The sequence below is a fragment of the Theropithecus gelada genome, chromosome 19 (genome assembly GCF_003255815.1).
Source record: "Theropithecus gelada isolate Dixy chromosome 19, Tgel_1.0, whole genome shotgun sequence".
In the NCBI taxonomy this organism is placed as follows: Eukaryota; Metazoa; Chordata; class Mammalia; order Primates; family Cercopithecidae; genus Theropithecus; species Theropithecus gelada.
The window spans coordinates 16,554,093-16,572,287 of NC_037687.1; the positions used below are offsets into that span (position 1 = coordinate 16,554,093).

Here is an 18,195-nt window from a genome sequence, read left to right on the forward strand (position 1 = left end):
CAGGGATTGTACAGTCAGCAAAGACTGAAATATTTCCTATCTGGCCCTTTACAGAGAAAGCTCCATGCTGTCATATATGATACCAGTCCAGGCACGCCCCTGCTAGGAGTCAGGGACGACGGCTCCATTTGCACCAAGTCCCTCTCACTCACACACATGCGTCCCCACCTCCTCCCCACCTGGCTTCAATGGTTGGTGAATCAGAGGCTGATCTCATCCCACTCCTGCCTCCCTGATAGCACAGATGACGCATCCTCCCCCAAACCCCCCAGGCTGAGCCCACACATCCCCGCCTCCCTAACATTACAGAGGCTCTCGCCCTCCTAAATCCCTCAAGCCAACACTGTCCCACCCCTGCCTCCCTTATAGCACCAATGCAGTCCCAACTCCCCATTGAATGGAAGAAGGCTATATATTTGGGGGCTGAGTACCTCAGCACAGATGCCCATGTAGTTGTAGACACTGAGCGGGATCTTGACTTGCTCCCCACGGATGATGAGACGGGGGAGCGTGAAGTCCACAAAGAAGGGCTTGAAGGTCTTCAGCAGGGAGGGCTCGGCGATGCCTAAGCCCTGAGAGGTGGACAGGGCCGTGGCCTCACCCACCCAGCTAGTGATGGAGTCCGGGACCTTCACGCTGAGTGTCTCCTCACCAGATGGGTCACTGCGGAGAGACAGACAGCCATGATGGGGGGCCCTTCTCCAGGGCCATGCCCTGGGGGGTCAGGTGGGCATGGATGACCCAGGTTCCATGGCTCAGAGAAGCACCCTAGGAGCTTAGAAACAAGCATTGAAGGCATCACCAAAGTGGCAACAGGAAAAAACTGTCCCTCAGCCCTGACTCGAATAGAAAAGATGGGCTGGGCGCAGTGGCTCATGCCTGTAGTTCCAGCACTCTGGGAGACCGAGGTGGGAGACTGCCTGAGCCCAGGAGTTCCAGACCATCCTGGGCAACATGATGAGACCTTGTCTCTACAAAAAATTTAACAATTAGGTGGGTGTAGTGACATATGCCTGTAGTCCCAGCCACTCAGGAGGCTGAGGTGGGGGACTCACTTGAGCCCAGGTGGTCGAGGGCACAGTGAGCTGTGATCCCACCACCGCAGTCCAGTCTCGGCAACAGAGTGAGATCCCTGTCACATACACACAGAAAGATTATTGAGAGAAACAAAAAAAGACAAAAAAGATATAAGTAAATGAAAACATATCCCATGCTCATGGATCGGAAGACTTGTTAAAATGTCAAAACTGGCCAGGCGCAGTGGCTCACGCCTGTAATCCCAGCACTTTGGGAGGCCAAGGCAGGTGGATCACGAGATCAGGAGATCGAGACCATCCTGGCTAACATGGTGAAACCCCGTCTCTACTAAAAATACAAAAAATTAGCTGGGTGTGGTGGTGGGCGCCTGTAGTCCCAGCTACTCGGGAGGCTGAGGCAGGAGAATGGTGTGAACCCAGGGGTGGAGCCTGCAGTGAGCCGAGATCACGCCACTGTACTCCAGCCTGAGTGACGAGTAAGACTCCATCCCAAAAAAGAAAAAAAGAAAAAAAAATGTCAAAACTACCCAAAGTGATCTATAGATTCAGTGGAATCCCATTCATAAACCCCAATGACTTTTAAATTTTATTTTATTTTGCAGAAATAGAAAACTCCACCTTGAGATTTTACATGGATCTCAAGGGACTCTGGTGGCCAAAGAAAGAAACCAGAAGAATAAAGCTGGAGAGCTCACACTTCAAAACTTACCACAAAGCTACCATAATCAAATCAATGTGTTACTGGCATAAGGACAGACATACAGACTAATGGATTCAAATAGAGAGCCCAGGAATAAACCCTGACAACATAGTCAAATGATTTTCAACAAGGGCATCAAGATACTTTAGGGAAAAGACAATCTTTTTAACAAATACTGCTAGAAAGAGCAAACATCCATACGTGAAAGAATGAATTTGGACCTTACCTAACACCATATACAAAAATTAACTCAAAATGAATCCGTGGCCTAAAAGTAAAAAGTAAAACTATAAAACTCTTAGAAGAAAACGGGGCAAAAGCTTCATGACATTGGGTTTGATGATGATTTCATGAATATGAAAACAAAGGCACAGGCAACAAAAAAAGAGTAGACAAGTTGGACTTCATGAAAACTGCAAAATTTTGAGCATCAAAAGACACTACCAAGGGCTGGCATGGTAGCTTACCCCTGTAATCCCAGCACTTCAGGAGGCCGAGGAAGGAGGATCACTTGAGCCCAGGAGTTTGAGACCAGCCTGGACAACACAGCAAGACCCTATGTCTACAAAAAATTTAAAAATTTAGCCAGGAGTAGTGGTGTGCACCTGTAGACCCAGCTACTTGGGAGGCTGAGGTTGGGGGATCACTTGAACACCTGGGTGACAGAGTGAGACCCTGTCTCAAAAAAAAAAGGCACTATCAACAGAGTAAAAAGTCAACCCAATGAGAGAAAATATTTGGAAGTCATATATCTGATAATGAAATAATACCCAGAATATATAGAGAACTCCTGAAACTCAATAACAAAAACAGCAACATGATTCAAAAATGGGCAAATTACTTGAATAGACATTTATCCAAAGAAGACAGACAAATGACTGATAAATACATGAAAGATGGTCAACATCACTAATCATTAGGGAAATGCAAATAAAAACCACAATGAGATACACTTCATGTATTTAATTAGGATATTAAAAAAGAAAAGGAAAGAAAATAGGCTGGGCACGGTGGCTCGCGCCTGTAATCCCAGAACTTTGGGAAGCTGAAGTGGGTGGGTCACTTGAGGTCAGGAGTTTGAGACCAGTCTGGCCAACATGGTGAAACCCCGTGTCTACTAAAAATACGAAAATTTTTAGCCAGGTGTGGTGGCGCGTGTCTATAGTCCCAGCTATTTGGGAGGCTGAGGCAGGAGAATTGTGTGAACCTGGGAGACGGAGGGTGTAGTGAGCTGAGATTGCACCACTGCACTCCAGCCTAGGTGACAGAGTGAAACTCTGTCTCAAGAAAGAGAAAGAAAGAAAGAAAGAAAGAAAGAAAGAAAGAAAGAAAGAAAGAGAAAGAAAGAAAGAAAGAAAAGAGAGAGAGAGAGAGAGAGGAAGGGAGGGAGGGAGGAAGGGAGGAAGGAAGGAGAAAGAAGAAATGAAGAAGAAAATAGCATAGCAAGTGCTTGCGAGGATGTGGTAAGATTGGAACCTGGTACACTGTTAGTAGAAACGTAAAACGCTGCAGCTGCTGTGCAAATTAGTCTGGAGGTTCCTTAAAAATTTGAACATAGAGGCCAGGCAAGGTGGCTCATGTCTGTAATCTCAGCACTTTGGGAGGCCGAGGCAGGCAGATCATGAGGTCAGGAGATCTGGACCATCCTGACCAACATGGTGAAACCCCATCTCTACTAAAAATACAGAAAATTAGCCAGGCGTGTTGGCGGGCGGTTGTAGTCCCAGCTACTCAGGAGGCTGAGGCAGGAAAATGGCGTGAACCCAGGAAGCAGAGCTTACAGTGAGCCAAGATCACACCACCACACTCCAGCCTGGGCAACAGAGCAAGACTCCATCTCACCAAAAAAAAAAAAAAAATTTGCCAGGCATGGTAGTGCATGCCTGGAGTCCCAGCTACTTGGGAGGCTGAGGTAGGGGAATCACTCGAACCCTGGAGGCAGAAGTTGCAGTGAGCCAAGATTGTGCTACTGCACTCCAACCTGGTGACAGAGCGAGACTCCATCTCAAAAAAAAAAAAAAAAGGGAAGGAAATTCTGACATGGATTCTCCAACACAGATGAACCTTGGGGACATTATGTTCATTGAAATAAGCCAGTCACCAAAATGACAAATACTACAAGATTCCACTTATAGGAGGTCCCTAGAATAGTCAAGCTCAGAGACAGAAAGGGTTGTTGCCAAGGGCTGGGGGAAGGGAGAAGAGGGGAGTGTTTAGTGGGGACAGAGTGTCAGTTTTGTAAGAAGAAAGGAGTCACAGAGATGGGTGGTGGTGATGTTTGCACGATAACCTGAGTGTCCTTAATACCACTGAACTATACACTTAAAAATGGTTAAGATTGTAAATTTTATGTTGAGTATTTCACCATAATTTTTTAAACCAATTCATTTTTTCATCATTTTCCACTTTTGAGACAGGGTCTCAGTCTGTCGCCCAGGCTGGAGTGCAGTGGTACGATTTTGTGTCACTGCAGCCTCAATCTCCAGGGCTCAAGCGATCCTCTCACTTCAGCTTCCCAAGTAGCTGGGACCACAGGCGTGTGCCACCACACCTGGCTAATTAAAAAAATTTTTTTAGAGATGGGGCCTTGCTATGTTGCCCAGGGTGGTCTTGAACTCCTGGGCTCAAGCAATCCTCCCACCTCGGCCTCCCAAAGTGCTAGGATTACAGGTATAAGCCACCACACTCCACCTTTAAATGGGTGTGGCTTAAAAGAGAGTTGACCAGTCCTCTTCTGGGTCCAGCAGGAGCCTCCTCCTTGGTCTCAGATCTGTCTCCTCTAATTCATCCTTGCCTCAGCCAACAAGAGAGGAGAGAGAACTTCCCAAACCCTAAATCCCAAATCCCTGGCTCCATCCCTGGCTCTCCACACCTGCACCCTCAACCTCACCCCAGCACAGCCCACATGGTCTCATACTCCCTGCATCCTCCTCAGCTCCTTCCATCTCATTTCAACCATGTGGAAATCCACCAGCCTCTCCTACTTTGCAGCACTTGCTCATGCTGGCGCTTCTTCCCGGACACCTTTCCCTTTCTTGCTTATTCATATGGTGGGATTCAGCTTGGGCCCCACACTGGGGACCCTCTCTGGCTTTTCCAAAGGATTCCACCATCTTTCTCTGCCTCCCAAGCTCCGTGCCCAGCCTTCCAGGAGAAGACTAACCTTACTGCACCATCATGGCTCTTTGGGCACCTGTCTACTCTAGCTACAATGAAAATGTTATGAGTGCTGGGACTCTGTCTGCCTTATTCAAGGGACCATCCTTAACATCAAAAACATCCGGGCCAGGAGCAGTGGCTCACACCTGTAATTCTAGCACATTGAAAGGCCAAGACAGGAAGATCACTTGAGGACAGGTGTTTCAGACCAGCCTGGGCAACATACAGAGACCCCATCTCTATGAATTTTTTTTTTTTTTTTTAGACGGAGTCTCGCTCTGTCACCCAGGCTGGAGCGCAGTGGCATAATTTCGGCTCACTGCAAGCTCTGCCTCCCGGGTTCACACCATTCTCCTGCCTCAGCCTCCCGAGTAGCTGGGACTACAGGCGCCCACCACCACGCCTGGGTAAGTTTTTGTATTTTTAGTAGAGACAGGGTTTCACCGTGTTGGTCAGGACGGTCTAGATCTCCTGACCTCGAGATCCGCCCGCCTCAGCCTCCCAAAGTGCTGGGATTACAGGTGTGAGCCACCGCGCCCAGCCCTAATAAAAATAAATTGAAAATTTTTTTTAACAATAAGAAAAGCTCACCAGACATCCAGAAATTATATACATTTGAATGATGATGGACAGATAGGCTGTCATACAGCTGGGCCCCCAGAGCAAAACACAGTGACCTGAATGTGTTCCGATCAGCAGTCAGACCTTCCCAGAATGAGGACATACACATCCCCCAAAGCAGCCTGAGGGGCCCCTAGCTGCGTGCCTGGCTCTATCAAGCCCTTGCCACAGCACCTTGTGCCTGGAAGAAGGGCACGGCTCCAGCAGTCAGCCCACCTGTTGGCCCGGGCTGGACCAAGAGTCAGTTTTCATGCCAAACTGGTTTGCCAGGGCACGCCACTGCCACTTTTTACTAGTGTCATTGGTGCTCTAACGCTGAGCATTGAAAGAAAAAAAAGTCAATTGCATCCAGCAGAAAAGGGGTGCCTGCAATCCTGCTTCAAAGAGAACTAAACAGGGGGGAAAAATGCAAAAAGGAAATGTGTTGAGAAAGGCATCCTGTTTTTTGAGCAAGAGCTGTAGTCCCCCGAGGAGCAAGGAGTGGGGGTAGGTGGAGTCAAGTTCATGTTCCAGGGAACTGTAATCATTTTAATGAGCTCATTATACAAACAGAGCAGTTAGAGTTACCCCAAGAGGGAGCTGCGAGAGGCACAAAGCCCTTGCATTTCATATTTCACAGGCAAACATCCAAATGTGCAGCGGGACTCAAGGCTGGTTTCATGGCTTGAAGTTTTATGTGTTAGAAAAAGATGCACAGTGTCTTACTCAGATGTTGGTATCAGGCCTGCCCGTCCCACCAGGGGCTCTCTGGGCCCGCCTGAGTGCCTTTCAGTCAACTGGCAAAGTCAGCACAGAAAAGAAATCTTACTGTACCTGATGTTGAGACAATACCAAATCCATGTTTCAGGGAAGAAAGTCCTTTTTCTCTTCTCTGTTCTATGAAAAGAAAAAAAGAAACTATTAAGGTTTCATGAACGTAACAAATCTTTTACGAATCTAGCAGCTTCGCATTCTATTTGAGCAGATATAATGCGTTAATTTCTTTTTCCTGGAAGGGTTAACATGATACTTGATTGGGATATAACACATTAATTCTCTTACCTAGCAGGGTTAACAGTCTACTTGATTAGGACATAACTTGTTTTTTAAAAACTTTATTTTAGGTTCAGAAGTACATGTGCAGGTCCATTATATAGGTAAACGTGTGTCATGGGGGTTTGTTGTACAGATTATTTCATCACCCAGGTAGTTATGAACTAGTGCCCAATAGTTATGATTTCTGATCCTCTGTCTTCCCATCCCCCACCCTCAAGTAGACCCATCTCTTCCCCTCTTTGTGTCCATGTTTTCTCATCATTTAGCTCCCACTTATAAGTGAGAACATGCAGTATTTGGTTTTCTGCTCTTGCATTAGTTTGCTAAGGATAATGGCCTCCAGCTCCATCTGTGTTTCCACAAAAGACATGATCTGGTTCTTTTTTATGGCTGCATAGTATTCCATGGTATTTATGTACCACATTTTGTTTATCCAATCTGTCATTGATGAGCATTTAGGTGGATTCCAGGTCTTTGCTATTGTAAATAGTGCTGCAATGAACATTTGTGTGCATATGTCTTTATGGCAGAATGATTTATATTCCTTTGAGTATATACCCAGTAATGGGATTGCTGGGTCAAATGGTAGTTCTGTTTTTAGCTATTTGAGGAATTGCCACACTGCTTTCCACAATGGTTGAACTAATTTACACTCCCATCAACTGTGCATAAGCATCCCCTTTTCTCCACAACCTCACCAACTTCTGTTATTTTTTTACTTTGTTTTTGAGATGGAGTTTCCTTCTTGTCACCCAGGCTGGAGTGCAATGGCGCAATCTCAGCTCACTGCAACCTCTGCCTCCCAGGTTCAAATGATTCTCCAGCCTCAGCCTCCCAAGTAGCTAGGATTAGAGGCACCTGCCACTACAACCAGCTAACTTTGTATTTTTAGTAGAGATGGGGTTTCACCACGTTGGTCAGGCTGGTCTTGAACTCCTGACCTCAGGTGATCCACCCACCTTGGCCTCACAAAATTCTGGATTACAGGCATGAGCCACCACACCCAGCTTATTTGTTGACTTTTTATTAATGGCCATTCTGACTGGCATGAGATGGCATCTTATTGTGGTTTTGATTTGCATTTCCCTTTTTTTTGAGACAGAGTCTCACTCTGTTGCCCAGGTTGGAGTGTAGTGATGCAATCTCTGCTCACTGCAACCTCCACCTCCCAGGTTCAAGTGATTTTCATGCCTCAGCCTCCTGAATTACACCTGGAATTGCAGGTGTGCCTCCACACCTGGCTAATTTTTGTAGTTTTAATAGAAATGAGGTTTCATCATGTTGACCAGGCTGGTCTCAAACTCCCAACATCAGGTGATCCACCCACCTTGGCCTCCCAAAGTGCTGGGATTGCAGGCGTGGGCCACCATGCCTGGCCTGATTTGCATTTCTCTAGTGTTCAGTGACATTGAGCACTTTTTCATATGCTTGTTGGCTGCATGTATATCATTTGAGCTCTGAGAATGGACAGACTGCCTCCTCAAGTGCGTCCCTGACCCTTATGTAGCCTAACTGGGAGACACCTCCCAGTAGGGGCTGACAGACACCTCATACAGGCAGGTGCCCCTCTGGGACGAAGCTTCCAGAGGAAGGATCAGGTAGCAATATGTGCTGTTCTGCAATATTTGCTGTTCTGCAGCCTCCACTGTGATACACAGGCAAATAGGATCTGGAGTGGACCTCCACCAAACTCCAACAGACCTGCAGCTGAGGGACCTGACTGTTAGTAGGAAAACTAACAAACAGAAAGGAATAGCATCAATATCAACAAAAAGGACATCTACACCAAAACCCCATCTGTAGGTCACCAACATCAAAGACCAAAGGCAGATAAAACCACAAAGATGGGGAGAAACCAGAACAGAAAAGCTGATAATTCTAAAAACCTGAGTGCCTCTTCTCCTCCAAAGGATCGCAGCTTCTTGCCAGCAATGCAACAAAGCTGGATGGAGAATGACTTTGACGAATTGACAGAAGTAGGTTTCAGAAGGTCGGTAATAAGAAACTTCTCTGAGCTAAAGAAGCATGTTCAAACCCATTGCAAAGAAGTTTAAAAACCTTGAAAAAATGTTAGACGAATGGCTAACTAGAATAAACAGTGTAGAGAAGACCTTAAATGACCTGATGGAGCTGAAACCCATGGCACAAGAACTTTGTGATGCAGGCACAAGCTTCAATAGCCAATTCAATCAAGTGGAAGAAAGGGTATCAGTGCTTGAAGATCAAATTAATGAAATAAAGCAAAAAGACAAGGTTAGAGAAAAAAGAGTAAAAAGAAATGAACAAAGCCTTCGAGAAATATGGGACTATGTGAAAAGACCAAATCTACATTTGATAGGTGTACCTGAAAGTGATGGGGAGAATGGAACCAAGTTGGAAAACACTCTTCAGGATATTATCCAGGAGAACTTCCCCAACCTAGCAAAGCAGGCCAATATTCAAATTCAGGAAATACAGAGACCACCACAAAGACACTCTTTGAGAAGAGCAACCCCAAGACACGTAATTGTCAGATTCACCAACGTTGAAATGAAGGAAAAAATGTTAAGAGCAGCCAGAGAGAAAGGTCGGGTTAACCACAAAGGGAAGCCTATCAGACTAACAGCAGATCTCTTGGCAGAAACCCTACAAGCCAGAAGAGAGTAGGGGCCAATATTCAACATTCTTAAAGAAAAAAATTCTCAACCCAGAATTTCATATCCAGCCAAATTAAGCTTCATAAGTGAAGGAGAAATAAACTCCTTTATAGATAAGCAAATGCTGAGATATTTTGTCACCACCAGGCCTGCTTTTCAAGAGCTCCTGAAGGAAGGACTAAACATGGAAAGAAACAACCGGTACCAGCCACTGCAAAAACATGCCAGATTGTAAAGACCATCAATGCTAGGAAGAAACTGCATCAATTAATGAGCAAAATAACCAGCTAACATCATAATGACAGGATCAAATTCACATATAACAATATTAACCTTAAATGTAAATGGGCTAAATGCCCCAATTAAAAGACACAGACTGGCAAATTGGATAAAGAGTCAAGACCTATCAATGTGCTGTATTCAGGAGACCCATCTCACATGCAGAGTATAGACTCAAAATAAAGGGATGGAGGAAGATCTACCAAGCAAATGGAAAGCAAAAAAAAGGCAGGGGTTGCAATCCTAGTCTCTGATAAAACAGACTTTAAACCAACAAAGATCAAAAGAGACAAAGAAGGCCATTACATAATGGTAAAGGGATCAATTCAACAAGAAGAGCTAACTATCCTAAATATATATGCACCCAATACAGGAGCGCTCATATTCATAAAGCAAGTCCTTAGAGACCTATGAAGAGACTTAGACTCCCACACAATAATAATGGGAGACTGTAACACCCCACTGTCAATATTAGACAGATCAAAGAGACAGAAGGTTAACAAGGATATCCAGACTTAGCTCTGCACCAAGCAGACCTAACAGACATCTACAGAACTCTCCAACCCAAATCAACAGAATATACATTCTTCTCAGCACCACATTGCACTTATTCTAAAATTGGCCACGTAATTGGAAGTAAAGCACTCCTCAGCAAATGTGAAAGAACAGAAATCACAACAAACTATCTCTCAGACCACAGTGCAATCAAATTAGAACTCAGGATTAAGAAACTCACTCAAAACCACACAACTACATGGAAACTGAACAACCTGCTCCTGAATGACTACTGGGAAGATAACGGAATTAAGGCAGAAAAAGATATTTTTTGAAACCAATGAGAACAAAGACACAACATACCAGAATCTCTGGGACACATTGAAAGCAGTGTGTACGGAGAAATTTATAGCACTAAATGCCCACAAAAGAAAGCAGGAAAGATCTAAAATTGACACCCTAACATCACAATTAAAAGAACTAGAGAAGCAAGAGCAACAAATTCAAAAGCTAGCAGAAGGCAAGAAATAACTAAGATCAGAGCAGAACTGAAAGAGATAGAGACACAAAAACCCTTCAAAAAATCAATGAATCCAGGAGCTGGTTTTTTGAAAAGATCAACAAAATTGATAGACCACTAGCAAGACTAATAAAGAAGAAAAGAGAGAAGAATCAAATAAAGGCAATAAAAAATGATAAAGGGGATATCACCACTGATCCCACAGAAATACAAACTACCATCAGAGAATACTATAAACACCTCTACATGAATAAACTAGACAATCTAGAAGAAATGGATAAATACCTGGACACATACACCCTCCCAAGACTAAACCAGGAAGAAGTTGAATCTCTGAATAGACCAATAACAGGTTCTGAAATTGAGGCAATAATTAATAGCCTACCAACCAAAAAAAGTCCAGGACCAGATGGATTCACAGCCGAATTCCACCAGAAGTACAAAGAGGAGCTGGTACTATTCCTTCTGAAACTGTTCCAATCGATAGAAAAAGAGGGAATCCTCCCTAACTCATTTATGAGGGCAGCATCATCCTGATACCAAAGCCTGGCAGAGACACAACAAAAAAAGAGAATTTTAGACCAATATCCTTGATGAACATTGATGCAAAAATCCTCAATAAAATACTGGCAAACCAAATCCAGCAGCACATCAAAAAGCTTATCCACCACGATCAAGTCGGCTTCATCTCTGGGATGCAAGGCTGGTTCAACGTACACAAATCAATAAATGAAATCCATCACATAAACAGAATGATTGACAAAAACTACATGATTATCTCAATAGATGCAGAAAAGGTCTTTGACAAAATTCAACAGCCTTCATGCTAAAAACTCTCAATAAACTAGGTATTGATGGAACATATCTCAAAATAATAAGGGCTATTTATGACAAACCCACAGCCAATATCATATTGAATGGGCAAAAACTGGAAGCATTCCCTCTGAAAACTGGCACAAGACAAGGATGCCCTGTCTGACCACTCCTATTCAACATAGTGTTGGAAGTTTTGGCCAGGGCAATCAGGCAAGAGAAAGAAATAAAGGGTATTCAGTTAGGAAAAGAGGAAGTCAAATTGTCCCTGTTTGCAGATGACATGATTGTATTTTAGAAAACCCCGTTGTCTCAGCCTAAAACCTCCTTAAGCTGATAAGCAACTTCAGCAAAGTCTCAGGATACAAAGTCAATGTGCAAAAATCACAAGTGTTCCTATACACCAATTAACAGACAAACAGAGAGCCAAATCATGAGTGAACTCCCATTCATAATTGCCACAAAGAGAGTAAAATACCTAGGAATCCAACTTACAAGGGATGTGAAGGACCTCTTGAAGGAGAACTACAAACCACTGCTCAACAAAATAAAACAGGACACAAACAAATGAAAGAACATTCCATGCTCATGGATAGGAGGAATCAATATAATGAAAATGACCATACTTCCCAAGGTAATTTATAGATTCAACACCATCCCCATCAAGCTACTGATGACTTTTTGCACAGAATTGGAAAAAAGTACTTTAAAGTTCATATGGAACCAAAAAAGAGCCGGCATTGCCAAGACAATCCAAAGCAAAAAAAAACAAAAAACAAAAAACAAAGCAGGAGGCATCATGCTACCTGACTTCAAACTATACTACAAGGCTACAGTAACCAAAACAGCACGGTACTGGGGGACAGAGTGAGTGAGAATCCATCTCAAAAAAAAAAAAAAAGGCTCTCTCACTCCTTCTGCCATATGAGGATACAGCAAGAAGGTGGAAGCCACCATCAATGAAGTGGGAAGTGAGCCCTCACCAGACACCGAATATGCTGGTGCCCTGTTCTTGGACTTCCCAGCCCCAAGAACCATGTGAAATAAATTTCAGTTGTTTATAAGCCACCCAGTCTATGGTCTTCTGTTACAGCAGCCAGGAAGGACTAAGACAAGCCCCAAAACTCAATAGCATCAGGGTTAGAAAACCTTGCTCAATGTATAAGCCATTACCTGGGGGGGTTCCTGGAAGGAGCTGCTGCCACCAGGCTCCCTGTGTGGGGCTGGAAAGCGGGGACAGCCTCATCAGTGTAGAGGCCACCATCCTGCCGGTGGTTCAGGCTCACTCGGTCGGTCATCACCACCAGTCCCGTTTCCTAGGCAACAGACAACACCCAAACCATTGGTGGGGAAGTGGATGCTGACAGCCCCCAGAAGCATAAGGGAATGAATCACCCTGTGGCCATTGTCCCAATATCACTTTTTGGCAGCTTTTGGGGGCATCATTCTTTTTTTGTTTTTTTGGTTTTGTTTTGTTTTGTTTTGTTTGTTTTTTGAGATGGAGTCTCGCTCTGTTGCCCAGGCTGGAGTGCACTGGCACAATCTTGGCTCACTGCAAGCTCTACCTCCCAGGTGCACGCCATTCTCCTGCCTCAGCCTCCCGAGTAGCTGGGACTACAGGCGCCTGCCACCATGGGGGCATCATTCTTTTACTCTAGGTTTGGTGGCACAGGCTGGGGAGAACATGGGACCCAGTGACCATCCAGGGTGGAGAAGAAGAGAGAACAGCACATTTGAACTGTGGAACCATATCAGATGGCCCAAACACAAAAGGCTGCATGTTGTATGATTCCATTGAGATGAAACACCCAGAACAGGCAAATCCACAGACAGAAAGCAGATTGACTGGTGACTGCCAGGGGCTGAGGGAGGGGAAATGGGAAGTGATTGCTACTAGGGACTGGGTTTCCTTTTGGGGGATGAAAACGTTCTGGAATTAGGTAGGAGTGGTGGTTGCACAGCACTGTGAATATAATAAATGCCACTGAATTTTAAATGGTGAGTTTTATGTTACATGAATTTCATCTCAATTAGAAAAATCATGACCAGATGCAGTGGCACATGCCTGTAATCCCAGCACTTTGGGAGGCCAAGGTGGGAGGATCACTTGAGGTCAGGAGTTCAAGACCAGCCTGGCTAACACGGTGAAACTCCATCTCTGCTAAAAATATAAGAATTAGCCAGGCGTGGCGGCAGGCACCTGTAATCCCAGCTACTCGGGAGGCTGAGGCAGCAGAATCACTGGAACCCAGGAGGCTGAGGTTGCAGTGAGCCAAGATCACAGCACTGCATTCTAGCCTGGGCTAAATAGAGCAAGACTCCGTCTCAAAAGAAAATTAAACAGAAAAGAAGAAAGGAAGGAGAAGGGGAAGGTGAACAGAAGGGAAGGGAAGGGAAGAAGGGAGGAAGGAAGGAAGGAAGGAAATCAGTTGGCACAGTACCTGACCCCAACCAAGGACCAACTGTGGGATGCAATGATCTCATTTATTAGTTATTAGTATTAGTATTAGTATTAGTATTAGTAGAGACAGGGCCTCACTCTGTGGTTCAGACTGAGGTGCAGTGGTGCAATCATAGCTCACCACAGCCTCAAACTCCCAGGCTCAAGCGATCCTCCCACCTCAGCCTCTTGAGTAGCTGAGACTAGAGGCATGCACCACCATGCCCAGCTATGCAGTGACTCTTTTTATTATGTCCTCATCATTGTACTAATTACTGGAAGCAACTGGATTGAAAAGAAGACTCACTCTAGCCTGGGCTGACTTGGATTTGTGAATAAGAAATTTAAACCCAGTTCCTTTGACTCAAAGGTGTCACCTCTGACTTCCTGAAGCTGATAGGGACCTGGGGTTCAACCTGCCAGGCAGTTCACATACTCATAATTGAAATGCTATTTTTTTAAAAAAAGGTTTATTTTGCTAGGTGCAGTGGTGTATGTCTGTAATCCCAGCACTTCGTGAGGTTAAGGCGGGTGGATCCATTGAGCCCAGGAGTTCGAGACCAGCCTGGGCAACACAGTGAAATCCCATCTCTACAAATACAAAAAAAAAAAAATTAGCGAGGTATGATGGTGTGTTCTATGGTCCCAGTTATTCAGGAGGCTGAGGCAGGAGGATCGCTTGAGCCCAGGAGGTTGAGACTGCAGTGAGCTGAGATCACACCACTGCACTCCAGCCTGGGTGACAAAGTGAGACTTTATCTCAAAAAAAGAAAAAAAAAAAAAAGAGGTTTTTTTGTTTGTTTGTTTTTTGGTTTTTGGTTTTTGTTTTGTTTTGTTTTTGTTTTGCAAATAGAACTTTGGGAAGTAGGTGGCGGGCATGTGGGTGTTTGTTGTCTAATTCACTCAACTTTTCTGCATGTTTGGAAAATTTCATAATAAAAGCAGCACAGGTCAGGAAGGGAAGGATGCCTTTGAAATATTTTTTAATTATTTAGGTATTATTTTTTTGAGACAGAATCTCGCTCTGCCACCCAGGCTGGAGTGCAGTGGCGTGATCACTGCAAACTCCATCTCCTGGTTCCAGCGATTCTCCTGCCTCAGCCTCCCAAGTAGCTGGGATTACGGGCACCCGCCACCACACCCAGCTAATTTTTGTATTTTTAGTAGAGACGGGGGTTTCACCATGTTGGTCAGGCTGGTTTCGAACTCCTGACTTCAGGTGATCCACCCGCCTTGGCCTCCCAAAGTTGGGATTACAGGCATAAGACACGACACCAGGCCAGAAATATATTTTAAAGAAATGAAAGGCACCCTCCAACGGGACACGCATTTGAGTGGTGTGACCCTGTGTGACCCTGAAGGGCGAAGCATGCTCCCATCCCAATCCCTTTCTGTCTATATTACATCATGACAACCTCTGGAGATGGGCACCTGATAGCATTGGCCCCCTTTTTTTTTTTTTTTTTTTTTTTTTGAGACAGAGTCTTGCTCTGTCACCAGGCTGGAGTGCAGTGACGTGATCTCCGCTCACTGCAACCTCCACCTCCCGGGTTCAAGTGATTCTCCTGACTCAGACTCTCAAGCAGCTGAGACGACAGGAGCACACCACCATGCTCAGTTAAGTTTTGTGTTTTCACCATGTTGACCAGGATGGTCTTGATCTCTTGACCTTGTGATCCGCCCACCTTGGCCTCCCAAAGTGCTGGGATTACAGGCATGAGCCACTGTGCCCAGACAGCATTAGTCCTTTTTAAGATGGATAAACTGGAGCTGGGCACAGTGGCTCATGCCTCTAATCCCAGCGACTGGGGAGGCTGAGGCAGGAGGATCACCTATGCAGTTCAGACCCCCTGCCACCTGGGAACACAGCCATCTCCTTCTGCTTTGAAAGTTGCCAGACACATAACCAAGTTAACCAAAGCTGAGGCAGAGCTAAGAGCTACTGGCACCCACAGCTCCCAACGAGAAGGTTTTCCTCATAGCAAAGCATGTCAATGTCATAACACATCCCATCACAAGTTCAAGTTATCCATTTGAACCTGACCATTGACATGCATAACATTCTGCTCTCCACCGCTTTGCAAATTGGAAGGATCTGCTTGTGAGCTTTCATTGGGGAGAAATGAAAAAGAAAAGTTTGGAAGGTTAGGTGCAATGGCTCATGCTTGTAATCCTAACACTTTGGGAAGTTGAGGCAGGAGGATTGCTCAAGGCCAGGAGTTCAACACTAGCCTGGGCCACATAGCGAGACCCCATCTCTACAAAAAAATAAACTAAAATAGAATTAGCCTGGTGCGGTGGCACGCACCTGTAGTTCCAGCTACTTGGGAGACTGAGGTGGGAGGAACACTTGAGCACAGGTGTTCGAGGCTGCAGTGAGCTGTGATCGCACCACTGCACTCCAGCCTGGGCCACAGAGTGAGACCCCATCTCGAAAAAAAGAAAGAAAGAAAAGCTTCCAATTCTGTTTCCAACCCATTTCTGAATCTCCGAGACTCTTATTTCTAGGCAAGAGGACCTTAGAAGGGGGCAGAGGGATCTGAGACCACCTCTCCTTACGGTGAAGGCAAACCCAGAGTCCTTGGTGATGCCCCAAGGCCACGGGAAGACGGAGGAGCGCCGGCGTCGTTGGGCCATCAGCCCAGCCCACCAAAAAGGACCATCCTCCCTGGACACGCCAAAGGAATCAGAAACATCATAATCTTCCAGTTCCTCGAAAACCTGCAGGCAAAGGGGGACAGAGACTGGTCAGCTGAAGTTTTCTTTACAACCCAAACTGGCTCTCGTGGGTGCAGCGTGCTCCCATCCCAACCTCTTTATCACATCATGACAACCTCCAGGAGATGGGCACTGGTAGCATCAGCCCATTTTAAAATGGGCAAACAGGAGCCAGGCACAGTGATTCGTGCCTGTAATCCCAGTCGCTGGGGAGGCTGAACCAGGAGGCTGGCTTGAGCAAAGGAGTTCGAGACCAGCCTGGGCAACATAGCAACACCCCGTCCCTACAAAGATAGAAAAAATTAGCCAAGCATGGTGGTGCATGCCTGTAGCCCCAGCTACTCTGGAGGCTGAGGTGGGAGGATCGCTTAAGCCCAGGAGGTATTGACTACAGTGAGCTATGATCACGCCACTGCACTCCAGCCCAGGCAACAGAGCAAGACCCCAACTCTAAAAATAACATAAAATAAGATGGGAAAATTGGAGCCAGAGAGACGAGACCTGGTCCAATGTCATGTTGCAAAAATCTGATGACCTTGACTCCCTGATCTTGCAACTGTGCTAAAGCAGCAACAAGGATGTATCAAACACCCATCAGGTTCCCTGAGAAATGAACCTGACGGAGAAAGCAAATCTGGATTCAAACGCAGCTCTTCAATTATTAAAATGGGAGATGGGAAAGGGAGAGCAAGAGAAGGTAAGGCCCCATGGAGGTACCAGAACCCAAACCCGAGGGCTCTGCTCACCTGGGCAGGAGTCAGCCGGAACCCAGACCTGAGCAGGTAGACACTCTTATCAACTGCGGCGACACACACACAGCTGCCCCTTGCAGCCCTGATCCGCAGGTCGACAACCTCCCCAGGTTGGGTCTCATTTGCTGAATACGTCACTGAAACCTGGGCGCAAATGCGGCAAGGGATAAGAAATTTGGTTCAGTTGGCTGGGAGTGGTGGCTTACGCCTGTAATCCCAACACTTTGGGAGGCCGAGGCGGGTGGATCACCTGAGGTCAGGTGTTCGAGACCAGCCTGGCCAACATGGTGAAATCCCGTCTCTACTAAAAATACAAAATTTAGCTGGGCATGGTGGCAGGTGCCTGTAATCCCAGATACTTGGTAGGCTGAGGCAGGAGAATCTCTTGAAGCCGGGAGGCAGAGGTTTCAGTGAGCCGAGACAGCATTGTTGCACGCCAGTCAGGGCAATAAGAGCGAAACTCCGTCTCCAACAACAAAAAAAACTTGGTTCAACCCAGGTTTGGTCCAGTCCAGAGGCATCTCTTCTGCCCCACCCATGCACCCCCTGCCCACCAAGGACAGTGGGTCTTTGCCTGCTCTGCCTTGCCACCTGGTTGGAACTGGTCCCACACTGTGATGGGCAGCTGGTCATTGTGCAGCAGACACAAAAAAGGGAACACAGAGGGACAGGGAGAGATGGGAAGGCAGGTGCTGGCGGAGAGCATGTGGCAGTCTGTTTAGAAGTTGTAGGGAGGAGCCAGGCACAGTGGCTCACAACTGTAATCCCAGCACTTTGGGAGGCTGAGGCGGGAGGATCACTTGAAGCCAGTAGATCGAGACCAGCCTGGCCAAGGTGGTGAAACCCCATCTCTACTAAAAATACAAAAATTAGCCAGACATGGTGGTGCATGCCTGTAATCTCAGCTACTCAGGAGGCTGAGGCAGGAGAATTGCTTGAACCCAGGAGGCAGAGGCTGCAGTGAGCCGATATCACACCACTGCACTCCAG

At 45.9% G+C, this 18,195-nt stretch overlaps 1 protein-coding gene across 1 annotated transcript in view; it reads right to left on the bottom strand.

Annotated features, from left to right (window-relative positions):
• Nucleotides 1–18,195, bottom strand: part of CPAMD8 (C3 and PZP like, alpha-2-macroglobulin domain containing 8) — a 119,593-nt gene that overhangs the window by 48,742 nt on the left and 52,656 nt on the right. Inside the window, exons 16-20 of the mRNA XM_025367428.1 lie at nt 17,200–17,349; nt 16,295–16,456; nt 12,469–12,611; nt 6,331–6,393; nt 432–663 (exon numbers count right to left, since the gene is read on the bottom strand). Of these exons, the coding sequence (XP_025223213.1) occupies nt 432–663; nt 6,331–6,393; nt 12,469–12,611; nt 16,295–16,456; nt 17,200–17,349 (750 nt within the window). The remainder of the gene's footprint in view (nt 1–431; nt 664–6,330; nt 6,394–12,468; nt 12,612–16,294; nt 16,457–17,199; nt 17,350–18,195) is intronic.